The sequence below is a fragment of the Labeo rohita genome, chromosome 16, assembly GCF_022985175.1.
Source record: "Labeo rohita strain BAU-BD-2019 chromosome 16, IGBB_LRoh.1.0, whole genome shotgun sequence".
Lineage (NCBI taxonomy): Eukaryota > Metazoa > Chordata > Actinopteri > Cypriniformes > Cyprinidae > Labeo > Labeo rohita.
In genome coordinates this window covers 26,629,081-26,655,958 of record NC_066884.1, presented here as the reverse complement: position 1 = coordinate 26,655,958, position 26,878 = coordinate 26,629,081, and the positions used below count along the sequence as shown (strand labels likewise).

General features: G+C 36.7%; 4 protein-coding genes across 6 annotated transcripts; all 4 read right to left on the bottom strand.

Moving 5' to 3' along the window:
• Window positions 1-1,904: 1,904 nt before the first annotated feature.
• hoxa9b (homeobox A9b) lies at window positions 1,905-6,081 on the bottom strand. The gene is made up of 2 exons (XM_051131094.1): window positions 3,677-6,081; window positions 1,905-2,874 (listed from the first exon to the last, which is right to left on the bottom strand). The coding sequence occupies exons 1-2, from the start codon at window positions 4,203-4,205 to the stop codon at window positions 2,636-2,638; spliced, it is 768 nt and encodes a 255-aa protein (XP_050987051.1). The 5' UTR covers window positions 4,206-6,081; the 3' UTR covers window positions 1,905-2,635.
• Window positions 6,082-6,273: 192 nt separating this feature from the next.
• Window positions 6,274-9,406, bottom strand: hoxa10b (homeobox A10b). 2 transcript variants are annotated; one of them, XM_051131084.1, is made up of 2 exons: window positions 8,594-9,406; window positions 6,274-7,489 (listed from the first exon to the last, which is right to left on the bottom strand). In XM_051131084.1, exons 1-2 carry the CDS (start codon window positions 9,357-9,359, stop codon window positions 7,212-7,214), a joined length of 1,044 nt encoding a protein of 347 aa, XP_050987041.1. In that variant the 5' UTR covers window positions 9,360-9,406; the 3' UTR covers window positions 6,274-7,211. The 2 variants fall into 2 exon arrangements, with proteins under 2 accessions (XP_050987041.1, XP_050987043.1); XM_051131086.1 differs by having other exon boundaries at window positions 6,274-7,486.
• Window positions 9,407-12,263: 2,857 nt separating this feature from the next.
• Window positions 12,264-14,912, bottom strand: hoxa11b (homeobox A11b). Its single transcript, XM_051131093.1, has 2 exons — window positions 14,164-14,912; window positions 12,264-13,430 (listed from the first exon to the last, which is right to left on the bottom strand). Exons 1-2 carry the CDS (start codon window positions 14,780-14,782, stop codon window positions 13,198-13,200), a joined length of 852 nt encoding a protein of 283 aa, XP_050987050.1. The 5' UTR covers window positions 14,783-14,912; the 3' UTR covers window positions 12,264-13,197.
• A 5,785-nt stretch (window positions 14,913-20,697) lies between these two features.
• Window positions 20,698-23,421, bottom strand: hoxa13b (homeobox A13b). 2 transcript variants are annotated; one of them, XM_051131092.1, is made up of 3 exons: window positions 23,238-23,421; window positions 22,141-22,815; window positions 20,698-21,713 (listed from the first exon to the last, which is right to left on the bottom strand). In XM_051131092.1, exons 2-3 carry the CDS (start codon window positions 22,766-22,768, stop codon window positions 21,472-21,474), a joined length of 870 nt encoding a protein of 289 aa, XP_050987049.1. In that variant the 5' UTR covers window positions 22,769-22,815; window positions 23,238-23,421; the 3' UTR covers window positions 20,698-21,471. The 2 variants fall into 2 exon arrangements, with proteins under 2 accessions (XP_050987049.1, XP_050987048.1); XM_051131091.1 differs by lacking the exon at window positions 23,238-23,421 and having other exon boundaries at window positions 22,141-23,190.
• Window positions 23,422-26,878: the final 3,457 nt, after the last annotated feature.

Genomic DNA, 26,878 nt, shown 5'->3' with positions numbered 1-26,878 from the left:
ATTATGAACCTCCTGCAAAGTTTAAGGTCTTTAGGATGACTAGAAACTTCCAGGCAGGTGTGTTAGAGTACATTTGAGCTGAACTCTGCAGCAAGGGGTCCCTTAAGAAGCATATTATAAAGCCCTCATGTGAACAGTTTGTGACATTTTGTTTGATCCAGATTTATTGTTGGAATCAGAGGAAACTGCATGGTGTCAGGTCATCTGTTTGTAATTTTGAGTAAGGTTATGGTCAGACAAAGATTATGGTATCTCAGCTCAACACAACATTCAAGAGAAGTCCTATGCTGCACTTCTGTAGATGTGATATGTGTGATATAGTGATAATTCATGTTGATCAACTTTCATTGTTATTATTAGTAATTTAACATGAAAGTCCTGAATTTAGGCTCAAACTAAAACATAAAAACTAAATGAAATGACAGTTTTTGTTTTCACAAAGGCCTAACCAGCGACCATATTCTAACTGACACTTTTTCGCATTCATCATTCTTGATATATTAGCTGAAATATTTGAATCAGTAAATAGGTTTTGTGTGTGGCTGGCCCTCATTAAGTGAGGTTGCTGTAGGGCAGAATCCGTTTGGTTATTTGATCGTTTCAAACAAACCGTTGTCTCCATCTGCTGGATACTAATGGTAGTAGCTCATTTGGCCCTTCTGTTTGTTAAAATTCATTCTGAATTCTGTTCAAGGAGGCCCCATAGCATTACCCAATTTGGGCGTCCCATTCATCCCACACACCAAATATAGATCCTGAAGCTCTTAATTAATGAGCTGATTCACTGATGAATCAGGTGTGTTAAATAAGAGACCCAAAATGTGAAGAGTTGGGAGGAGAACCTTTACTAAAACGGAAATATTTAGAATTCCTAGACTTGCCATTTTGCCAATACGAGTACACTTTTGTGATTCATTTTTAAGATTCAAAAATCGAACAAGAATGTTTTATACGTTTTATTATGATGTAGGCTAAATATTCACTTTAAAACAACACTTCAATTTCTTTTATGTGTTGAAGTTTAAATGACCAAAAAATGCAAAGTAGCAATGATATTGGACGCAAGAAAAAGTACAATGCGTCAATAGGTTGTGTTTCCGTTGTCACTTTATGCATGACGAGGCAACAAATGGGTGATCAGTTCTGCAACGTTTTAATTGTTGCTGAGGAGTAATAAAGTAATTAGCAGAGAAAAAACAGACAGTGGGGCTGAGCCCCATTTTACGACGCTGTCTGGAGTAGATCCTTTGAAGATTTGGTCTGCAACAGATTTTTTTTTTTCTTCTTGTTTTCCTAGATTTTGTGTGCTTACTAAATACAAAAATACAAAATAATGATAATTAATAATAATAATAGTACGAAAACTAATTAAATCGTTTTTATTTTTAATTTTTAAAAATAAAATATATCGTGTTAATGTATTTGTAATTGTAATATAGGCGTTGGGTGTCCAAAAAGTCGTTCCAGTTCCGCCCTCAATCGCTTTGCACCCCATAAACAGTTAAGACTGTGATTGTGGTTTATTGCTGCACCGCCACTAATATCGCTTGCAGGGGCAAGGCACAAATAGAATGTGCAGGCCTGTCTACGAGCATCAAACTAAGCTTTATTTATTCGGATAAACGGCATCCGGGCCGTTAACAGGACACTAAACAGTGGGTTGCAAGATAACGGTAGAATGAGCGCGAGAACATGAGAAGTGTAAAACTGTTTGGAGGGCGGTAAAATATTTCTCGTTGTATTAGCGTAAAAATACCATGGGATTGTGGTCATTGTCAGCCTCGTTCAGGAACGATTTATTTATGTTGAGTCTTTCACGAGTCTGGTACTTCATGTACTGTATAGCACAGAAATACAGGACTGCAATTATTAGTGACAACTTATTGCAATATCGCAGATTTGCACTTCATTAGCCATCAATGTAACCCATGAAACCCAAGGGAAAAAAGTATTATTTTCGTATAAATTTGCCCAGTATAGAGAGTCTTAACGAAATGTGCTATTTATCAGAAATTTATTTATGTACACAAGTGGAATTTAATTTGAAAACCACTAACACTTTTGATTTGAGGTATTGGCGTATGCAATTTATGTGTTCACATACAACATTACAAGCACGTAAATTTTACAAAATTCACTGAAATATTTCAATGACGAACAACACAACATAAATTAATCTCAATACATAGGTAGTTCAAATACATCTAGGTAGTCACATTAAACATTGATACATTAAGCTACAAGTCATTTTTTAATAATAATAAAAAAAAAAATCTTAAATTCATGCATATCATCAGCATTTCACATCGCAGAACCCATTTCCCTGAAATCATGAACTGGTGCTTTAGAAACTTTTAAAAAACAAAGCTTTAACATATTTAAAATGTACAGAATGCGAAATGCTAGACTTACAACAAGCAAACCAAATAAGGGAACTATCACAAAGACACAATGATATATACAAGCAAATATATAGATCAAAGGTTTGTGCAATGTACATCTAACATTACAAAATGTAGGCTATCAGTAATAATCTACTGGTTGTGCATGGGGAAAAAGACAGGCTAATTCACAGACACCTTCGCACGAACCAAATAACTTCATCCACTGCAGTGCGCATTTAGCTTTCGACTTTTTAAATGTCTTTTGGACGATCTTTATTGCATTTCTTCATCTTCATCCTACGGTTTTGGAACCAAATTTTGACTTGTCTCTCGGTGAGATTTAGGAGTCTTGCCACTTCATATCTACGGTCGCGTGAGAGGTACATATTAAACAGAAATTCTTTCTCCAGCTCAAGAGTTTGGTGCTTAGTGTATGGACAGCGCTTTTTCCTAGTGGACTTCGCATGCAGCCAGTTGGACGCAGGGTTATCTGCAAGAAGGGTCGGAGAGAGAGAGCTAGTCATGTTGCCACTTGAAAAATACTGCGGCCATTTTATGATCAGCGCCCGAGAAGAAAGAAGAGGCTAATATAAAGGCTACCGTACAATTTTGATATGCTGAAATTGGAAAGCACAGTCACGGATTACATGCATCTGGCCTGCGGGTAGATTTTATATGATCGAAAATTTTATGTGCAAGCTATAATTTTCTTCCTACTGACAAATTTGGCATCACTGAATGAGGGCTAAACAAGGGCCTTACTGTCCATAAGAAAAACAAAATGCTCAAAAATCTAGATGTAAGTTTAATGGCAACAATTGTGCGTTTATATTCATTTTTTTTACATAACATTTAATCGAATGTAATGTGTAGAACAGCGCTTCAGAGAAGCACTGTTATTTTACATGACATGCTGTCTGTAGTCTATAATGTTTACATACACTGCAAATATTTGGAGTTTTTAATTACTAAACACATTTCATTGAAACATGCAAATATGCTGTCAGATGTAAATGCAGATTATTGCCACCCACAGAACGAAAGAAGAAAGAAAGGCCTAGTTAGAAGACCTTTAGCCTTCCTTATAACCTACTGAAAATACTGTGCAATATAGGAATATATAGCTACAATAAACAAGCAATTGTAGACGTCTCTCACAAAAGACTAGCTTTTTGTGGATTATAATTTTTATACCAAATTCAAACGACGCCTATTGACGCCATCTGTTAAGGTAAAAGTAGCCTAACTGAAGCCTATTCAAAGCATTCTGATATAAATTTAGTTGCACTTACTTGGGTCTAGATCCACCTTCGTCTCTGCTGGAGCTTTCTCATCCTGTGAGCCGTTGGAAAGCGCATCGTCCGGTAGCTTCCTCTCTGCTTGGGTCGTATTGTTGTCAGTCTCGGCCACAAGCAATGTATGCGTGGTGCACTCACCACTCCCAACCAGTGGTTCAAGTTTTATATCGTGGTGTGTATCTGTGGATAATCCCGTGAAAGGCAGGGCAGGCAGAGGTTCTAACGCCCAGGAACGCACGGATGCTCCATCGGTTTCTCCTGTTGAGCATGGGTGATGAATGTACGGGTGGTAGGCGATAGACGTGCCTGGGGGCTGCACGGGCACGGGACTCCATGACGCACCAAAAATTGATGATTTGGCTTGGAAAGTGTACTGCTCCTGCTCGCCATATTCAAGTAGCGTCAGTTCCCGAGCCTGCTGCTGGACCACGGGTCCAGTGGAGAACCTCGGTGCCAAATGATCGTCATTCTCGTGTGGAATGTGTGAGTCAGCGTAGTAACTCAGTGTCCCCAATGTCGACATAACAAAAACAAGCAAAGAGAGCCCGGCCGAACGGATACACCCACAATGAAACTGACACAAAAGCAGAATCCGTTGAAATCAAGTAACTAACTACTTGACTTCGCTGTGAACTACAGACCTCTGATAAGTTGAATCACTGCAGAGATTGGATTGGATGTGCTAGACACGTGACTGTGGGAGAGAACGTGGGAGATAAAGGGGAAAGCCTAACCAGTGCACACGGTTAAATGGCCTCCATTTTACAAGTCATATTTTTAATGGTATAGCCATATGCTTTTATGAAGGTGGATTTGATTTTATTCATGTTGTTAAGCTTCAGCATCTAATAACCAAGCGTAACAAAAACGGCTTGAGAAACGTTGTTGTAGAATTTCCGTATCCAGTTTTTAATGGAGTAGGTCTACTGTTTGCAATAATAAAATAAAACCCCAAACGCGTAAACGCGTTGTCATGTCATTGTATAGGCCTCCAGCTAAATACCTGCAGTCCAATTCGACTACCTCTTTTTGACAGAACGTTTGTTTTTCACAAATTTTGCAGACCCCCAAAAATCACAAATTTATGATGAATGCACGTACTCCGTGCGGCCTAGTCGAGCACAAGAAGACATTAAATAGTTCAGACATAAAACGGATCTTTACGTGAGCCATATGTATACTTTATATGGCAGTAAGTGCCACTGGATGGTTGAGATATGACCTGCTAAGTGACCAGTTATTCAGTAACGCGCTCAGACCTTCAGTCTGCTCCTCAGCAAGGCACAATGTGATGTGCAGACAAGTCAAACTAAATCTGAACGTGAACTAAACTGTGAACAAAACTAACTTGGGGGAAAAAATACAAGAACGCTTTACCGGGCTCTATCAGATACTTTTAAAAAATATACCGTTTGCTTTATGTTTAAAATTAAGCTTTACGCATCAAAACAAAATCAGAAACAAGAGTTAAAACTATTAAACAGTAAAGTTTAAGACAGTGAAAATGAATTTATACAATTTTAAATGTGTTTGATCAACACTACAAAAAAAAAGTCATGATTAAAAATGTATGGTTTTAATCATCTGTCGCAATAATGTCACAATCACAAAGTTATTATGATATTCTGTATTGTTCTAGTATTTTGTGAATAAGCTGATACAGGACAAAAATACTGTTTTGTAAAATCCCACACATTCGTTGAAATAGTGACTGTATGCTTCAGAATTACACGTTTCTATTTGTAAATATATTTGTATATTTGCAGTGGTTAGATTTAAGCATAAATGTAGCATCTAGAGATGAACAGCATGTGTTATATTCAGAATGTAAACAATAGCTGGTATTTGGAAATCAAAAACGGAATTGTAACGAAGTATGAGTATATAAAGTATTGCTTATAATTTATAAATATTATCCTGATATTTTTTTAGTCTTAGCCATGAAAGCATTGACAATAGAGGAAAACCATGGACGACCAGAGCTTTCTCTCCCTTTGGTCAATGAGCATTGCTGTGATCTTGTACTCGGAAGAGTGGATCTCTGGGCACTTCAACAGACTTTGTTTATAACAGGGGCTATTACTCTGTTTTTCTTCGGGTTGTAACTTGGCTGTCTGGCCTGAATATGGCCAATAAAGCCTTTGTGTTTTTTTCCTTCTGCCCAGCAGACGCATCCGGCAGTGTGGGCGTGCTCTCAGTCTCAGATGCGTACGCGGCTTTGGCCAAAGTGCATTGATCGTAACCGAGGCCTTGCTAACTACACCTGCACTCCAACATTTGCTTTTTATACAGCTCTAAGGATTTCACTTCAGTAGTGCAGTTCATGCATGAAAATTGTGTCGTTAAAACATATCTTGCTGGTCTTTTTTTCATAATAAAAATTCACTTTTCTGAATTCGCCGCAACATGTTTGTCTTGTTGTTGTGCTGCATCTCACTGCGAGGCAATTAAGACAGTTTCGTGTTGTGGGGATGTAAAATAGAGCCCAACAACATGAAACTACCTAAATCACTTAGCAGTTGTCTTTGTTTCTTGCGTGCGAAGATAAGTAAGAAGGCAACGCCGTATTTTTTGTCTATTTATTTTCTGCACAGGCAAACAAGTACAATAAAATGTGAATTTTGCTGTGATCTAACCAATGCTATCTCATAAAATTTGTTGGAATATTACATGTAAATTAAATTAAATTAGAACCCGAATGACAGGAATAGAATTGGTATAGGAATAGGAATGATTGTAATCATTTTTGTGTGACAAATCACAGGACCAGCACTGACTGTGTAGAGAATTATATAAATCATTTCATTTTACAGTCAGCAAAATTACAGCCATTGCTTCCTCAAAATCCCCATTATAAAAAGAGCTCAGAAAATCAGGAGTGTTTTTACTACAATACTTGTATTTAAAAGTAGGCTAAAATGATTTTACGTACATGCCTTTATTTATTTTCTGCCATGTGTGAATAATTGATTTACATCTGAGACCATCTCTTTAGCCTGAGTTTCCAAAAAGATGGTACATGTGAATGCTGTTAAAATAATACAGGAAGTCCCGTCATGTTTGGAAGTTTATACATTTTAAGAACCGGACTCTTCCACTTATGCCTAGAACAGCAAATTCCTGACAAGGTCGTACTTAGAAGAAACGTATCGTTATTATTTAAAAATGGCTTCATAATAGCTATTATTACAACATGCAAATACCGCAGTTATATACAATAAATGTACAATATAGTCTGAATGCTATGTACAATGAACACCTTCAGCATTCGATATTTTCCTCTCTTGCTTTTACAGTGAAGTACTTGACAGTTTATAAATAACCATGACATGTTATGACGACTGGGTTGTCAAATAAAATTATACATAAACAGATAAAAACGTCAACAGTATACGACACACAATAAGTTATCAATAGTATCTTGCACAAGTCATATATGCACACACACCTACGGAGACGGTTTGTTGTAAGTAGGCTACCACTGCAGCTGATGGAGGAGGGCGCCAGAGATCTATAAAGCGAGGAGGCTTCATGAAAAACTGAAGTTAGCCGACAACTCTCGGATTCGGTTTTCTCGACTCATCTTCTTCAGCTTCATCCGTCGGTTCTGAAACCAGATTTTGACTTGTCTGTCCGTGAGGTGAACGCTGCGGCTGATCTCGAGGCGACGTTCCCGTGTCAAGTACATGTTGAAGAGGAACTCTTTCTCGAGCTCTAGAGTCTGATGTTTGGTGTAGGGGCAACGCTTCTTACGGCCACTCTTCGCCGTCAGCCAGTTAGCTGTACTGTCACTTTTGGAATCTCCTGCTGAAAATTTAAGACAGTATTAGTCCAAAATGTACAACTGTAACCCCCATTTCACATCACTTTACAATGGGATGTAATGACCACATACGCTTAATGAATGTTAATTAAAAAACTAATAATACTATCAACAACGTGTAATGTCTTTACAATAATTCCACATGCTGTTTAGGAGTATTAGTACTTCATAAATACATTCTCACATAAACATTTAATGTAAAATATGACTCTTGTGATACTATTGTGTGTAGCCATATTAATAGTATATTCATTCAGTTTTTGTTTATTGTTTCATTCAGATTTTAATCACTGTTTTGTTTTTGTTCCTTACAACAATAGCCTTTAAAAGACACTGACAACGCTTTATCGGTCGTTTATTGTAAGAAGAGTAAAAATAATATTTTTTTATTTTTTAGTCTCCGCATCTCCTATGCAAGAAAATGAACAATTTATTACATTAAATAATTTGATTACAGATCTTAAACAGCATAATGAAAAATAAGCTTGCTAAATTCATATACATATACAGATTTAAACAAAATGGGGATTGTCCAGGGTAGGCCCTATTTCTTTTACGATTTATTATGTGATCATTTAAAATGCTGAGATTTCTTTAGGAAACTCAAGCACACATTATAGCTGTCAGCACTGCGTTTGACGCAAATTAATGTTTGGAGTTTTTGAAAAGATTTTTTCTTGTTAAATGAGATCTTGGGAGCAATATGTTTTAAATAGCCTTTTTTGCTGTTATTAAAATTTCATCTTTAAAAATTAAAAATGACCATTGCATTTGGCACGAATGAGTGCTGTGTTATAAAGGATTACAGAGACGACTACAAACATAAGGACTTTAGCTAAATTGGTTTGGGCGTGCTGGACCTCCTCAGAAATGTACTTACAAAATAAAAGGTTCTCTCACATCCTGCCAAATCTGGTCAAGCTAAAGCCATATGGGGTGTTTAAAAAATAGAAATATTACTAAGTGCAATTAAAAAGAAAATTAGAAAAAAAACAATTCCATATATTTATCCCGCGCGCAAAGGCGTTAATGTTTTACGCGCCCAAAGGACGTCCGAATCCTTCGGACTGGGCAACAAGAAAACTAACCTTTAGTAACGGTGACCGCCTTCTCTGGACTGTCCGGTGGTTCTGGAGATGAAGCGGTGCCGGTGGACCCCCTTAGCTCCTTGTTTCTTGCCGGGGCACATGGTGCGCATGTGGGAGGCTCATCGCTCTCTTCCCTGCTCGCCTCTGCTCCTATGGCTGAAAGAGAGCTGTCAAATCGGGCAGAGCGTTGAGCAGCAGCATGAGTCGATACAGACTGGTTGTCTGGAAAACCTTTAGATGTGGTGCATGTCTGAGATAGACGGAAGTAACCAGGTACCGGAACACAGCCGTTATTGTTGCTAGATGGACATGAGTTTGGTGTCAGCCGGGAGTACGATATGTCCTCTGTAATGGTGTCTTTTGGGCACTTCTCAGACTCGTATAAGCAGTAAGAGTTTTCCTCTTTTATGGTGGGCGAGAACGACCGTGGGGTAATTTGGTTGTTAGGCTGTTCAATGCGACAGGACCTCGACGTCTCCAGCCACGTTTCCATGCCTTGATATGGCCCACACGTAGGTACTGCATTTTGCGAATTGCTCTCGTTCCGTTTGAGTCCAGAAAAATAGCCACAGTTAGACAGTCCATAAGAATACTCGGAGGTCGGCTGCAAGTAGACTCCGCTGTTTTGGTAGTAGTGTCCACTTCCCTCGGCCCTTCCGTGGATCAAGGAGTCTACCAGAAACGAATTTCCAGATGGACTATCGGAGCATGACATCTTTGTGGTATAATTTGACGGTGGAAGAAGATTGCCCTTTCTGGATGACATTTCTTGTGCAAAACATGCTGAATATAATTACTGATAACTATACAACTCAGTGTGAGCTAACAGCCAATTAAATCGCAACGAGCACCGATGACTCCTCCCTCTGTGTGCACGTAACCCTTGTGTCCCATATCTTTTTCAAGCTGCTAGATTTTTTTAAAGTCAAATCTACATAAAGCCGATCAGTTGTTTTTGAAAATATAAACGAATAAAAACAGAATTTAACGTGAACGGCATTATGTTTACGACCACTGACTTCGTTAACACTGACATTGCCGCTTAGCCGCAAAGCCTTGCGAGCCACGTCGCCTATATAAAACCAAAAAGCAACAAGGTATCGAAAAGGAGATCAAGTGCTAAAATAGTAAACCTTTATGATACACTGTAATTGCCCCAACAGCCCTTTAAGCACATAAACAGTGAGTTACAGACTGCTCTTCTGGTTTTCATGCATGCGGTGGGTCAAAACAATTTATTTACTACACTCAAGTTCAAAACGAGAGGCGGCTTTCAGTCTGCTTTCCAGAAACTCTTTATGTGGTGGATGTGGATTTCTATACTGTAGAATAACATATAGGCCCATATAAGCTTATAATTACAATACTGAGTTACGTGCTAATGGTAAAAAATCAAGTAAAAGCTATTATATTTAAATATAGAGATATGTCTAAACACAATCCCATAACATTTTATTTACTCAACAACAGCCATGTGAACGCAGTCGCTGTATGTGATTTAAAATTTACCTTTGCCTACTTTTGGCGTTCAGGTGATATTTTAATTCATCTGAAGATGAGCCCGTGGAATGTCGAATATGCCGGTGTGTATATTTGTCAGCTGATTTGCATTTAATTACATGGAATATAATTACAAATTTCTCTCTCAGATTTGGGTTTTTTCATTTAGGTTTTTTTTTTTTTTTTTTTTTTTTTTTTCAGCCTGTGGCTTAATGTGATGTGGGAAATGGCCATTTATTGCTCTGTCTCCGAACTTCCTTTTCAACGGATTTACGCTGTCAAAAATACTCTACATTTAGGATATTGTATATATATTGTACTATTTTGTATAATTAGGATATTTCTATAGCTGGAATTAACATATTTATTATAAAAATAACAAATGCATATGAGCATGCAGCATGCAATTTTAAATATCGACCAAAAAGCACAGCTACAGTAATTAGATGACTCGGGTCGAGAGAGAGAGAGAGAAAATAGGTATATTCACACCAAAGTAGCCTCAACCTAATTTTAACTTCATAGCTTTGTAGTTAAGTTGTTTCTGCTCCAGTAATTATGTTTTGTTTCACACTGTCTAGTGGAAGCTTTTACTGTAACTAATGACAGTGTTACCATAAAAGACTTTTTTAAAAAAGCTTTAATCACACGCGTCATACGCTGAAATGCATGTTGAAAGAAAAAAATGGGCAATTATTGCAAAATTGTTTGAAAGTTTATCTTTTCGGCTATGTTGAAATATGGATTTTAAGAATTGGAATACATTTAATTGTACTTTAAGCATTAAGAAACCAAAGGGGCTTAAGGCGGATGTTGTTTTAAAAGTATACTGAATTTTAATTAGCCAGTGAAGACTAGATCTTTTTTATTATTATTATTTAACACGTCACAACAATTTGCAAAAGACTGTTGGATTTTTGTATGGTTTTCGAAAACATTTTAGAATAATACAAAAGTATTTAAAAGCCATCAAGAACGAAAACTATTGTCTCCAACATTTTTCTGCAGTTACTATTTAAAAAACGAATCTCTGGTCAATTTGTCAAAAACAAGTAAATACACAGAGACTTATAAAGCTGTTACAAGTGGTACTACTTTTTAAATGAGGAGGTTTTTATCATTAAACAGACTTTTCTTGCAGGCTGGGTTTTAAACATTAGTATGTTATCATCTAAAAAAATAAATAAACGCAATGCTGAAAAAAATACGAATGATAGCTTGTCTGTTTACCTGAAACGGTGATTTGTATAGTTCACGAAGACGTTGTCCATTGCCCGTACACAAAGTAAACATGTTTCAGCATGGATTTTAGATACCCGGCAATGACATTGATCTAAAGTGCGCCACCCAGTGGACAAGAAATGTATCGTCGGAGCAGCAATATAGTGAGCAATCCAGTCGTGCTGCCATGATGGGACACTGAGACAAATGATGGCGGAAAAGTCCGTGAACACAAGCTTTCAATGGTTCCAGCCGTTGTTTTCTAGCTCTTAGTCACAGTTAATAACCTTGGTTCTCAGACGGTTTATAGCACCTCACTCCAATTCTACAAATGCTCCAGACTAAGACGGGTTTTATGACCGAGTTGCTGCAGCAACGGGGGGATGTGCCGTAATTAGGGCGAAATTCCATCGAGCCTCAAAGGATGCGCAAACCGTCAGGGTCATCACGTAAAACAGTCGTTATTATCTTATGGTCGACCTTTTTTATAAGACTTCTGAGTGGCGTAAGCCCTATCAGATTTGTGACCTTCTCGCAGTGGATCATCGATTGATATTGATAGAGGGAAACTGTAAAATTATATTAAGTAACAAGAGACTTTTCGTAGTATTTTTTTCATGTTCAGAAATATTTTCTTAGAGTTTAATTCTCAAAAAAAAAAAAAAAAAGTGTGTAGATTTTACATGCCACTTTCAAAATAGCAATATAATATAAAGACTTATCTAGAAGGTCGACACAGAACCATTTGTTGAAAGGCCATTTGATTCATGGAGACATACACAGCCATGTTTTGGGCAGTTCCGTAATGGATACTAGGCATTAATAACGGCAAACACTTGATCCTTGAATCAAAGAAAAGCGTGGAGGCAGTATAACGCAAGATCCATCAAACATTTGATCCCACTCCAGGAAAAAGAGAGAAAACACAAGATATTTCAACAGACTGATTTATATAACACTGAAGAGATGTTATAAACATGAGAGATTATCATGAACATGAATGAGCTCCTGCAACATCGATATACAGTTTCACGCGTTTTAGAGAAAAGGTGGAGAAACGCAGAAAAGGAAAATACAATTCAGGTTCGGGGTTTCAGATGACTCAAGCTGTGTCCATGCTGGTTCAGTTATTGCTTTTGCCTTAATACCCAATGTCCGTTAAAAATAAATAAGAATTTCTCTCCTTTTTTGGACATTTCTGAACACACTTGTTAAGCCACCCGATTTTACTGGAGAATGCGCAGTAAAGACACCTAATATCAAACATACACTTTAAATCCACACAATTCAAGTATAAGAGAATATAGCGCGCATGATGCATTTAGTTCTCAATAAGCTTAGGCTATATTCATGAAATGTGCGTTATTCAATGAAACAAAGTCTAATAATATAAATCACAAGGAGCAGTATTTAACAGATCAAAAACCACCTTCTTTCACACTAGTATTTATATCTCGCCCTCCCCAGAATTTTTTTTTATCCCACCAAAATGGATTTCAAGAATAGCCTATAGCTTACTTACTGTTGTATGACATATGCGAAAAGTACAGATCTTGGTCAGATAATAGTAATAACAAAAACAAAATCCCTGTAAACTGATTAGCCAGTTAACTGAATAGAATGGAAAAATAATAATAACAAAAGACAATACCAGTAATAATAATAATAACAACAACAACAATAATAATAATAATAGTTTTAATTTCAAACGGCAGAGATTACTGAGAATATAAATTTGTTTATATCGATGAAAAAAAGTCTCTCGGAGGAATGAAGGTCACATCTCGTCTCGCAGCAGCCTCTGGGAGCCGGAATGTGCATCCACGAACTTGAAATTAACCATCTCGCCTAAATGATTTCTCAGCATTAGGCGATTAAAGCAATTAAAGCAAAGGGTTCGTGGTGTAATACTGCAAACGGTCTCTGTTTAGTTTTTTTTCTTTCATTCTTCTGTTTTGAAACCATATTTTGACCTGACGGTCGGTGAGGTTGAGCATTCTGGAAAGCTGTAGCCTTTTTTCTTTGTTGATGTAAACACTGAAGAAAAATTCTCTCTCCAGCTCTCTGATCTGATATTTTGTGTAAGGACATCTCTTTTTCCGCGTCTTCTGTCCATCTGAAATGTAAAGAAGAAAAACTGTCAATATCTTTGACTTTAACTTAATATAATTGCATTGAAATAATATACAGTCTCATTAAATGAATACAGCAGAGACAACTGAATAGCTACCGCTTTCCAAAATTATGCACAAACCGTTGCTGTTCTCTAAATGTAATTATATTAATTAAACGATAAATTAGTAATAACACATTATACAGTTTAGCCTTAAATTAATGAAACATCGAGTTCTACAGCAACACACTCGTCCAGGGTGGTTTGATAATGAGAAACTTTTAATAGAGACTAAAATTTAATATGCATTACTTTTAATTACCACAAAAGAAAAAAAAATAACCACATAAGAAACAGATTTTTCAGTTGATATTTAACAGAAACTCCATAACAATACTTAAAAAAGGTATTTCAGTTCCCTGTTGTACAACGTGCATTCAAACGCGACAAATAAGCTAACAGTTTCTATTATCTCTTAAATAACTTTGCATTACCAAAAAGCCCAAACTGTAATGAAGGCTGGAATGCGTACTTTTGAAGACTCAAAGGGAAATGGCCTATCATTCACGGCCAATTTCAATTTCGAGCACGTGATCTCGCGTTTATAACAAAGTTTTGTTAGGGTAAATATACAGGGCCCTCTATAAACCTTATATGCTTATAAAACAGCATATAAAACCTTTAACAACAGCACGTTACATCAGAAACTTTCTCACACAACTGCTTTAATACGTACTACTGCTGCCGCTGAATTTCTCTTCGTTGTTACCGGAAGATGGCTCGGGGCTGCTCGTCTCTTCACAGCGCTCTGTCTCGTCCGTTCCCCGACAACTGTCGCTGCCTGTTTCCGCGGGTGGAGGCGCCTTGCTGGTTGCTCTGTCCACCGGGTGATCGCTCGGCTGGTTTTCTGCGCTCCCGTACGCAGTCTCGAAAAACTGGTCGAATGCTTGGGGAAGCACGCCGTTCCTTCCTACGCTGCCGTACACGTTGGACGTGTGGCTCGTGTTGGAGTGGTACAGAACCGAGTTATTTTTCGATAACATGTCCCCCAGAGTTCCAGGATTGGACAGGCAGTCCCTGTGCACCATGTCCTCGGTCGCGTAGCAGTGTGGCAGATTGCCCCTGGAGTGCCACTTACTGGACGTGTCAATGGCATAGTCCCTGAAAGATACCTCTCTAACGCTCTGAACTTGTGGCAAACTGGACGTGGAGTATGAGTATGTCATGGGGCACGAAGACGGGGTCTGGGGCAGAAAAGGAGGAAGGCTGGAAAATTCCGTTCCAGACACGTAATAAGTACAGCCGGGCAAATACATGTTGGACCCAACGGGTACCCGCTCATCAAAATCCATCATGACACTTGGTTGGGCACGCCACAAACATAGTACTGCCTCGCATCGTAGTACAGAACTGCTTCAGCTTCAGTGGCTTTGAAGCAGATCCGCCGAGCAGAAATTTTGAGACGTGAGCTGACGTGGAGATCCATCTCCATCCATTCCAGAGAGCGCCAGTCATGTGACCAAGGGCAGAAATTGACATGTACCTCTTAGAATATTGTATGCCAACATGTGCAAATGTTCAAGTCGAGGAGTGAGCGATACTTTTCATTGATGAACGTGTGCTTGCTGTGGACCACAGTTGCTTATGTTGACACTTTGGATTGCTGGAGAAACCCATCCGCATGCTTAACAGCCAACGCGCTTTAGTAGCATTACCAGGGCGTCTGATGTTTATGGATTTGTTCTATTAAGTCTCAAACATCTCATGTCGCTGTAACTCTCTATCCTTTTTCTCGCTGTGGTCTACACTCTTAAAAATAAAGTTATCAGGAAGAAACATAAGAGGAATTTCGCAGTGATGTATACTTACAATTACAATTTGAATTCGCAAGTGATGCTCTTTGTTAATTTATATAGTTGCATGTAGGCTAATAAACTGACTCTAAGGTAATGCTATGACCGTGGGTTGAAACAGAATTACGTATCTGGCTTTATATATTTGCCTTTCTTTAAAGATATCCTGTTCTGAATTATTTTAAACGTGAATTACACTTCGACCGATTCGCGTAATACAGCATACTTTTAGTCATAGCCTAGTTTGTTTGAAAACGTTGCCTGTGTATTTAAAATAAAACACAAAACCACAGTGTGGTCACAAATAAATGTTAAAGCCCAAAATAAAAATGAATTTTACAAAAAGCGCTTACAGATAAGCTATATTATAAGTGCTTAAACATACGATTTGGGTATTCTTAATATTAAAATGTGTTATAGTTTTAGTATGACTACAAACTCAATTAAGTAATTACAAAATCTGAATATAGTACAGTTCTTTCATGGCTTGCAATAAACCTCTCTTGTTTGGAGCGCCTTTTGCGTCTGCGTCAAACCTGTCTTAAGTTGTTTTTATTTTTTCTCCACATACAGTATTCATTAAAAAGGCAGTTTACCATAAGAGTAAATTTGCATTCTCATGCGCAAAGTTGCTCAAACGTTTTTCGCTTGCCAGAAATTGTTTAACGTATGTTAGGCAAGACAAAGGCAGAATTTGCCCGGGTTGGGCACTATTCATGAAGTGAAGCAGCTTGAAAACACAGTTGAGGCCCATAAAGTTTTAACTTGGACTGTGGCCCCCGCAGAATTACTTTAGATTATACCATGAACAATGGCCGAAAATGCTAACGTTTATATAAAAGAAAAAAGAGGGGAAATTAATAAAAAAGATTGCACAACAAAATCTTATAAGAATACGCGGTAAAATCGTCCCAGTTAACAGCTGCCATGTTCAACAACTAAAGCGCGCTGTTGGGGAGATTTGGAAGATGGTTTGCATTTCCTTTATCAATACTGTCAATATTAGGGCTTTTAATGAGTAATCTTGCGCTGGGAGGCAATGAAAACTAAAACCAGTCCAGGACAGACGTGGTTTTATGGTGCTCTTGGTATCTTCCTCCAGCCATTGTCAGCTCAGACAAGCCATGGCCGTCGGAGAGTGATCATGAGACGCCACCTACTTGGAATTCGTGAACTTCAATGAGACCTGAAGTCACGGGTAACAGTATATTAAAGAGAGACAACGGCCCCGTGCGTTGTATCGGGTGAGAGTGATGTTTTTAGCACATCTTCCAGGTTTAAAATCGTAAGATTAAATGCACGTGTAGATAGAAGCATAGATGCATGTTTTGGTCAGTAACCACAGTATTATTTTATTATTACACTTGTGGGTTATAATAGATGTCGTCGTTCAGTGTAGCGTTACTGACCTGGCCCACGTCTGGCTCCATGTGACTCTACAAAGAAAGAGTTTAAACTTTACATTTAGTTTTGGTATGTTTTAGAACAAGATCTCAAGTTCGGGAAAGGGTGAGGGTCAGCACTTTGTAAGTGGCAGATTACAAATAGCCCAAACAGCGCCCAGGATGAGGTTTAAGGGTTTCCACGAGTAATTGTAATAATTAGTGCACTAAACTTTGGCATTTTCTTTAGCACTGATTTGGACTCACCCGAATTAGGGAATGAATTAACCGATAACTTTTCGCACTGGCTCAAGTTAGCACTTCTTTCTTGAAAAGCACAGTAATTGGTACAGTCCAAGCCAATTTGTCATCACTTCATACATACTACTAAGAACAAATGAAATTTGTTCTGTGTTAGACGACTGTTTCAATTCACTTTGAAAAGCTGTGGCTTTGGATTTTTTTCCTCCCCAAACTTAACCAAAGTCTCATCTTAAATTGCATAGCGTTCAATTGTCCTGTAAAAGCGGTAAAGCTCACGCATAATTCTATTTGGCTTCCAGTTAACTCCACAACAATTTCAATTCCATTCATTTAAACAAATTTAGACTATTTAAATAACAAACTTTACATTAGAATAATTATAATGCTATAATAATCATATATGTTGTTATATGTTCAGTGTCTAGAAACGTATTATTATTGTAAATAGAAATAACTCTTTAAAATAATTTAATGCCATTTAGAAACAAACGTGCCAATATGTGACAAAATAATTTTAAATCTTGATCGTAGCAAGAGTCTAGGTTTGAATGCGTTCATCGAATATAGTTTTATAGAGGACATTTGTTTGTGATTAAGAAAAGAAACGACAATGTCATTTTGATGTGAAAATGTGATATTACTGTCGAGTGGCCTTAAACGCTTTGGTGCATTTAATTAGCACATAGATTGTCTTTTCACTGCATTTTGTCGCAGTGCAGATGAAGGACCACTTTTTGACGTACGATGCTGTCATTATAAAGGCTCTTTGAAAATGTAGTTTTGGATTAGACGTGTCTTGGTACGTTTTTAACTCTGTTACCACTTATTAGTAGGTGAGTTTTTGTGTTTTAAAATAGAAAACGATATTCCCAAAAATAACTGCCTGTTTTCTAATCCCTGATACATTAAAGAGCGCGACGTGCGAGTCTAAACCCAACCTTTGCCTTGCACTTGCTCGGTAGAGTTTGGTGAGTATTGACGTTGATGCCACGCTGACCTGTGAAAATAGTTTTACAGGGGACCAGATTTATCAGAAGTTCAGATCTGCATGGAAACTAATCAAGTAAAATAAAACTGTGTTTACGAACGGCTTTGCGCGTCCTTCACTGGGCAATAAATAGACAGGAACAATTAAAACAGTTTATAGTACGCTTTTGTCTCATTTAGGTTTTTTTTTTTTTTTTTTACTTGAAGTAATAACCTACATATTAATTAGCGGAAAGGCGTGTCGAATAAATTAATGGTGCAGTATCAATATTATCTGTAAGAAAGGAGTTTACTAAATGCGTTGTTAGGTTATCTTTTTTTATTAACTAAATACACTAAGACACTTTGCGCCTGTAAACAAAAAAAAGAGTACAATTATAGGCTATACTACAATGTATACTAATTTTGTGTGCACTAAAGAGTTTGATGTGCACTAATCAGTTTTATAAAATAAATGGGTTATATAAAATGAATAGCCTATATAAAATCAGAATTCAAAATTCTTCTAAATTCATGCTTAATTTCTAAACATTTAAGTTATCTCTGCAGGCATGCAGTAATTAGAAAAGTAATTAGAGACGAGCAGCTAACGTTAAAATGTTGCTTTTGGTATGAGCAGTGGAAGAAAATGGCAATGGATTTGATGTCTTGTTGCTTGCTGTTGCGGAAAAGTAAGGAGACAATTATAGGCACATTAGAGTTTATATATCTCCTAACTTGTGTTCAGTGATTATACTACATTATATATTCCTATATAAAAAGAATATGTCCTTTATATCTGAAAACATGTAAACAGTACATATTTCTCTTTACAGATAAGTTAAAGTTTATAACATGTAGCAATGTTATACACTCAAAAATACTCAAAAGTAGCTTATCTAAATTTAATTTACACAGACCATCTCCAATACTTGAAACGCTGGTTTACTAAAATGCAATTTCTTTAAGTGCCTTTGGGTGGCAGCACAGTCCAAATTGAAATGGTTGTTGAAACGCAAACTGTGAATCCCGTCCACATATTTCTCGCCACATTTTCCGTCTGCGCAGACGGTTTTTCGAGACCGCAGCTCATAGGCTGCCTTCAGATCCCACAGAGAGATTCTGTGACCATTTATTTGTGAATATTCAGCAGTGACACACGAATTACTAATTACTAGTGCAATTCTCTCTTAGTTCTCTCTAAATGTAAGGGTTTTGTTATTTTATCCATTTCTATAGAATAGTATAGAATAGAATCAGTGGGCAATTAATAAAACATTAACGATTAAAATGTATCATCTTATTTGAAATGCAATTGTATCAGCTCTTTAACAAGCACAAGAAGTTAATGGAAAGTTAAATCTTTCTGATTCTTTAAAAAAAATGTATACAGAAATTAACTTAACTAAGTTTTTCAAAATAAAAATGTTGGTGGTTTGCCAACTTTACACGATGTGGCTTAATTAATTTCGAAAATGCAAACATAAAAAGTAATCAAAATAGTCTGGATTATTTAATAGGATTACATTTACTTTCTAGTGCGAGTGTTTATTGTATTCTTCAAACTACAAACCGATGTCTTAGTGGCACTGGGTTTGGATTTAACTTGAGGCAGTTGGTATGTACGCCGAAAGTATGCAACAAATGCATTTGTTGTAGGCCTAAGTAAACTATAATAAATTATTATAATATTCCACATATTTTAAACATATAATGTGAATACAAAGAAATACATTAATCTGAAACTGTCACTAACCAATGTTCCTTCACTTTTCATTCATTTTATTGGAATGAATTCTACGTCTGTTTATTCGTTTTCTGTTTTCATAAAGGTTCTTTTTTTTTCTTTCTTTCTTTCTTTCTTTCTTTCTTTCTTTCTTTCTTTCTTTCTTTCTTTCTTTCTTTCGTTTTTCAGATGTTATTTTGTTATTTGGTTGTCTCTAATTTGTGTAGCTAAGTTGATTTCGACAAGATGTTTTGATACTATTTACATATTTACGTATTTTTGTTTGTTTGTTGATTCATTTGTTTTAAATTAAGGTCTACTGTAAATGCTTGTTAGTTAATATTTAAAATTATAGAAGTATATTGTTGAAACCTTATTTTGTAGTTTTGTTTCGGAAAGGCACGGCACAACATGGCAATTACATGGCAAAACACCTCAGATCGAGAGCAGTAGCCTACACTAAAAGCTAAATTTGGAGTCTGTTTCAACTGCATTTAGGTCGTGGGTGAATTAAACATAGTGTAAAGAAGATCATTCACGGCGAAGAAAATAAATACCACTAATATCAGACTGCATAACTTCTTGCTCGTTCGTATTTGTTTATTTATTTATTTATGTAATCTTTTTGACTATATGATTCAGATCCATGTTTTTTCATTTACATGAAATTTACAAGAAATAAAAAGGCACACAAAACATTGACTCAAACACTGTTATTATCTCTACTTTACCTGTTTATGGAATCCGAGACACTGATCCTCGAGTTATCGTAGTGTCAGATGACTGAAAATACGCAAAACTGATTATTATACAAACTTTTAAGTGCTTTGCTATTTATTAACGCGCAAATCTCGCATAAACAAATCAATTTCGTATTGATAGTTGAAGATGTTTTCCTAAAACACTTCTTTGAGGAACAATGGCCCAATTGCGGCAAGCCAAGGCAAATACATATTTGTGCCACTAGATGGCAGCACCGTTACGCTTATGGAAAAGGGTTCTTGATAAACATTTGTTCTGGAAAACAAACTCATTAGTGAATTTGGCTAAAGACAACAATATCACAGCCATTATTCACCCATTCGTATTAGCAGCTGATATCCTTCTATTTTACTCATTCTATTCTAGAAACTGAAATAAGTCAATATATTAAAAGGAAATTGATCATTTGCGATAAACATCTGTATTATGTTTATGCATTTGTGTTAAACATTTTGGCAGAACGTTGACAATCGTAATAATTATACAGATACAAATATGGACATCACTTAATATGGGCAGTTTTATTTGCATACTGTCTGTAATAACACATGAATGAATTTGTATATTTCGCAGGTGCATGGAAGCGACTTTTTCCAAGTATTTACAAATGTGCGTATTGGGTAAAAAGAAAAACTCAAAAGAGAAATCTGTCATGGCTTGGGGTAAATTTAGTGTACAGTTCGCATAGCATGCAAATCCACAGTTTACAGGGTACATTTGTTTTTTGATGTGTAAAAATAAAATAAAATAAAAAATACACGAATTGCCATGGTTTTGTCTGTTTACTTCACTGATTTTCTTTGTTGAAAGTTTATTTTACATTCCTCCCACGTCTTCCAAATACATTACAGATTAAAAAAATTTTTTTAGAAATCAACTGGTGAATATGGGTGCATTGTTCTTGAGCAGTATCTTCGCTTTTTGCCAGTGTCTTGGCAATATGTACACAAGGAAGTAAAATAAACACTTTCCCTCCTGCGCATCTCCGCATTGACGTGGAACAGATGATGGAATGGATTTCAGAATAAATAATGTTGAAGGTCCTTCCATTTATACCCCTTTGGTATTTCAGTTTTTAATTCTTTCAGACCTTAACTGATGCCCTTGTACTTGTTGACCACTTTCTTCTCTTTCACCCGCCTGTTTTGAAACCAGATGGTCACTTGTCGCTCGGTCAGGTTTGTGTGAGCAGATATCCTTCTTCGTTTGTCCTTTGTAATGAATTTATTTGTGGCATATTCTCGTTCTAGTTCCTTCAATTGAACCTTGGTGTAGGGAACCCGCTTCTTTCTCCCTCGACGCACTGAGGCTCCATCGGTACCCGACACAGTATCTAGGGGTCAGATCAAAAGCAAAATATAAGGTTGGTTACAAAAGCTTAATGAGCGAGTAAAAATACACGTTCATGTCAGAAATATCAAATAATAGACCAGAAAATAAAAACAAAAACAAAAATGTCATCAAAGCAGTGCAAGCAAGAAAATACCTGAACGTCGATAAAAAAAAAATATTAATATAGCCTACAAAACTAGTCGTGCAATCATGAAAAGTGGTGAGAATACAAACTGTACGACTAAAAATTTCTAGTAGGCTCTTTCGTTTTTAAATATCATATTAAATGATTATATAATATTGCTAAAAGACAATATTTTGATTATATAAGATTATATAATATAGGCTTAAAAGACAATTTTACGCTCGCTGCATTTTGCCTAAATCCCGTGCGTATTTTTTTCCTCTAGATAATACAGCGCTTTTACCTTGAATAGACGATTTCCATAAGGTGTTTGACTGCGTTTGATCTTTCGGGCAGTATACCGGACTGCTCCATCCGTTCGTGATTGCCCAGGGTTGGTACGTTTCAACAGGCAGAAGAGACTCGTGTCTCGGTTCCGCAGGAGTGCTCAGCGCAGGTACGACTGGCACGTCAAGATAACTCGGTACAGGCTGGTAAGGACCAGACGAGTAACCCTGGTAGAAGGCAAATTCCTTAGCACGAGAAGGGAACTCCTCTCCAGAAACAGACGTGTCCATGTATTTTTCCCCATAGGAGGTGGGCTGCGTGCAGGACTTGGGCATCCTGCACTGGTAGTAGCTGCCGCCGAAATATCCATAGGGCAAAGAGGCGCTGGGAGAATTCTGTACGGCCGAGCACGGACTGCATTGTTTGACAGGTTCTCCCATGCCCGATCCTGGCACCTCACTCGACGTGTAGGTTGTGCTCGGGGCCAAAGAAGACGGGTGGGCAATAAGATTCCTGCACTGGTTAGCAGCAAAATTGCCTCCCACAAATCCTTCCATGTTTTTGCTCATATCATCCAAGCCGTTGTCATAGAGAAACATCACCGGGTCAATCCAGCGGGAATGGAGGAGTAAAGACGCTGTCATAGCACGCCCTACATGGAGCCTAGCAGCTCTTTTAGAATTCCCCAAGACTGAAAGAGAAGCAGTGGATCAGTGGAGTAACAGATACCATGCGTCCCCGTGTGCGTCAAGATCCAACTATTATTGGACGAGCGGAGGCACGTGACATGCAAAGAGGCTGATAAACGTCTAAACTGGAGATAACGCCGATCTAGCAAGACAAGCATACTGCACTGAACTGAAACAAAGTGGAGGGATTTGGTCAAAAATAACTATAAAGATTCTGGCGATAAGCTTTATCCTGAAGAGGAAACCGAGTGCCGTTCCATTGCGTAATTGGACTATTACGCACCTTCCTGTATAAGTATAGCCTAGTAAGGTTATTGTACATTCGTAAATATCATATTTTCATATACTATCAAAAACAATTAGCAGTAATAAGAAGCTAAACCAGGCAGCGTAACATTTTTAATCTGGTGGCGTTTCAACTCACCTTCTGTTCTATAATAGTAACATACTGATTTTACAAAACCATTTTTTTGTCTTCCAAGTCATTTGATGATGTGAAAATTAAATAAAGGGAACCTAAAAAAGTCTCGAAGTGGCTATTTTCTTTTTTCGCTCTATGAAATTTTGCGCAGCTACAGTGTAACCACCACTGAAATACAACCGACCATTTCGAGCCTATGAAATTGTCAAATAGCAAATCACACTTTATGAAAATGACCACCGGTTTATTACGCTATACGGCTAGAAATCCAGCCCACAATTTGGCAAGACTCGTTTACATATGAGTTACACACGGCTGGAGGCCAAGGTCAAGTTGAAAGTTGCAGTCTAGCCAGGGCCCTTGTTGTCATTGAAGACTAGACCGTCTGGCAGGAAACGACCACACATCTCCGGGTGCATTGTAAACAGGAGCACAAAGGTATTATACTGCTTGTGATGCCACAAATTCAGCATGAACGTTTTTTGATCAATGTTTTCATTAGAGGTTTGGTTTTCTGATGTGTTGGCACAGAGGTCTGGCACTGCTGGAATTATAGTAAGATGCTAGAGAAAAGAGTCGTAATATTTACTTTGTATTATTTGTATAATAATAAACGTTAGATATTTAAATATAAATGTTATTATTAATAGTAGTAGGAGTCTGTTATTAGTGTGATTAAAAATGTAATAGGATGCATTAGACAAATAATCACATTTATTTCAATCTTATTTCAAGTCATTCAAATTTATTCTTTTAAAATTAGCACACGGTATGAGCGGCTATGAGTAGCATATTTCGTAGGCTACTCCATGACATACATCAAAAATTCAGATATTTAATGAAAGTGCTACAGTCTAATAATTTCAAACGCAAGATGTGTTCCAAAAGTTCCATATTGCGGTAAAATGAATAAACCCCTTCGTTTTGGAATGTTCCTTTAAAATGCATTCAATAAGAATATTTTGATCATTATCTGAGAAACACTGAGTCCCTTACGATAGCTCACAAACGGTCACTTTATGTTGAATAATATCAGCCAGTTAAGATACATAAGGTGATTTAATTTTTTAAACAATAGGTTAATTCAAAATTATGCCCACACAGCATAGCTGTTCATTAGGAGTACAGAAAAACAATAAACTAATAAACTACTGTGCTGTTTAAGAATCAGATTTTTTTTTTTTCAGTTAGCGAGGGGCAGCCGTTTGTATACGCTCACCATCCAGCGAAGTACACAGGAAATAAGCTCGCTGGTGGCGTGCAAACACTGGCATGTTAGGCGCCAAGTCCCTATTTGATCTTTTTAGGTTTCTTGAGCTATTAACGTTCAGCGTTGTTCGACCCTCTCACAAAAACTAAGCTGTGTAAAAGACAAAGTCAACATGTGAACAGACGGATGTGGGAATTGTTGGTGCACTATACCCAGAAGATTCAGTGCAATTCTAAATTTAGGCTACCTCGGATATAGAAGAGGCAACCGTTCATCATTCCTCAACATTAAAATTCAATTGTTTCCTCAGGATTTGTCGTAAACCACAGCCTTCGTACTGTTTTTGTACTACTTCTTCAGCCCTGTGAGCAGGCCAAACGTGGAGTATTTAACAGCCTATATGTATGCTGTTTTACATTTACAAATTCACAAAGCATATTAATGATGTTTGTTAAAAACTGTATGCACTACTAGTTACATTTGTGTTAGTAAGTATATATCTGTTATGCTAATGTGCCTGTAAATTTGAAAGGACTGAAATAAGATTTTGTTACAATTTCAACCAACAACAAAAGTATAGCGAGGCTTGGATCTAATATATGTTCAAAAACAGAACACATTTACATTATTTTAATTTCACGTTCAGATTCTGAACGAGGTACTTTTACTCATCTTGTTCCTACAAATACACTCACGAAAACCAATGAAACAAAAGTTGTAGGGGCTGCAGTACAGGTACTAAAAACAACTGTTTGAGAAGCACGAAAACTTGTGACATTCTTTTGTACATTGTGTTAGAAAATAGCACAGGAGGCTTTAGATCTCACGTTTTAATGTCACCTGCGCTACAGTTCAGACACAGATAGCATTGATACAGCGGAGAGTAGCCTACTTAATTATTAATTGATTGACTGTAATGTGCTTTTCTTTGCAAATGTAAATATAATTGTTGTTTGAAATTACTATGGCCAGAATTACTTTCCAAGTAAATTATTCGTTTGACGCTGTTTGACACCGTTATACATAGTCGGATAATGCCTAACAATCTTTTAAAATGTGTAGTACTTAAAATGTTCACAAAAAATGAACAGCATTATGGAATACTTATGGCAAGACCCATCTAAAAACACACCGCATATTAATCAAGCAAATATAATAGCCTATTAATATCATTTATTATTAAAAACATCATAATGCGCGAAACATTGAATTAATGCAGTAATCTAATAGGCCTTTGAGAACAATATATCGCCTTCACCCTGTGCTACAAAACGATTGAAATGAAATTATATTGAAATAGTCTCCTTGCTCCTTGCTGACGTTATTCGCAGATAATTAGTTAAAAATGAAATTCTATGTACTCTATTTCTGCAGGTTATTGCTTGAAAAAAAAAATCATTTGCAGAAATACAAATATTTCATAAACTTCGATGCTTTAAAGCAGAAATGCGATGTGTAGAGTTATGTAAACCTTTTTAGCCTACTCTCTGTGCTGACGAAATATTTCCAACCACATTACGCAACAATAAATTAAATGTTAATCCCAACGAATAATCAAGGAAAATATAGATTTTATGTTTCTATTTTGTCTACTATCTTTGTTTTACCAAAGCAAAGAGCGCATTACCTTAGTTAATGTTTTAATGAAATGTGGAAGAAATTGTTTTATTGGCACATCATGATTCAAAGTCCAAACATTAGTCATAGGCATAATTTTCTTTCGCTGAAACAGTTTGACTGAAATAGACATTTTTTGTTTTATACATGTGTTATATATATAGACATTGCAGCGAAAATCGACTCAGTATTTTTAAATTTACTTTTAATGTCTAGAGTATTACAGGATACAATTGAATTAATATTTGTCTCACTTAATTATAAAGTATTCAATTAACAAATAAAAAGATTTATAAAAAATATTTTTAATGAAACAAAGTGTGAAAATAATAAAACAAGCTTGTTTGGATTAAAGGCAGCAAGTGGATCGATGGACCCATTTTTATTTAGAATAAACACTTGACTAAATATGGCTAAATATCTATATTGTGTTTCTTTGTTTGAGTTATCAAACCTGTCTGTTCTGGAAATCCAGATAGTGAGGTCTTACTTGGCATGCTGTATTTCAAGTAGTTAAACCTAACAACCACATTACACCATACTCAAAATCAAAGTAGTAGGACACATATCTTATTTCGACCACACCTGGTGCTCGTGTCAAGGTCCATACAATTAAATAAAACGTATTAAACCTACTGTACCTATTTCTGTCACATAAAAAATAAAATAAAATGGAAAATTCATTAAACTGAATTTGAGTCACGGAGCATGACGCAGCGAGAGTTTAAAGCTCTCTTTTCGCAACTGATAATTTTAGAAACAATAATCTGGAAAAAAGAAGGGTTACCTAAGTGTTTGTCTGAACCGACTGCTGTAG

Excerpts from the sequence above, each read along its gene's own strand:
- hoxa11b (XM_051131093.1), bottom strand. The coding sequence starts at position 14,782 with ATGATGGATTTTGATGAGCGGGTACCCGTTGGGTCCAACATGTATTTG. Across the intron at positions 13,431-14,163 it reads GAAATTCAGCGGCAGCAGTA|ATGGACAGAAGACGCGGAAA; the intron begins GTACGTATTAAA and ends TTTACATTTCAG.
- hoxa13b (XM_051131092.1), bottom strand. The coding sequence starts at position 22,768 with ATGACAGCGTCTTTACTCCTCCATTCCCGCTGGATTGACCCGGTGATG. Across the intron at positions 21,714-22,140 it reads ATGGAAATCGTCTATTCAAG|ATACTGTGTCGGGTACCGAT; the intron begins GTAAAAGCGCTG and ends TCTGACCCCTAG.
- hoxa9b (XM_051131094.1), bottom strand. The coding sequence starts at position 4,205 with ATGTCGACATTGGGGACACTGAGTTACTACGCTGACTCACACATTCCA. Across the intron at positions 2,875-3,676 it reads GAAGGTGGATCTAGACCCAA|ATAACCCTGCGTCCAACTGG; the intron begins GTAAGTGCAACT and ends CCCTTCTTGCAG.
- hoxa10b (XM_051131084.1), bottom strand. The coding sequence starts at position 9,359 with ATGTCATCCAGAAAGGGCAATCTTCTTCCACCGTCAAATTATACCACA. Across the intron at positions 7,490-8,593 it reads GGCGGTCACCGTTACTAAAG|CAGGAGATTCCAAAAGTGAC; the intron begins GTTAGTTTTCTT and ends TTAAATTTTCAG.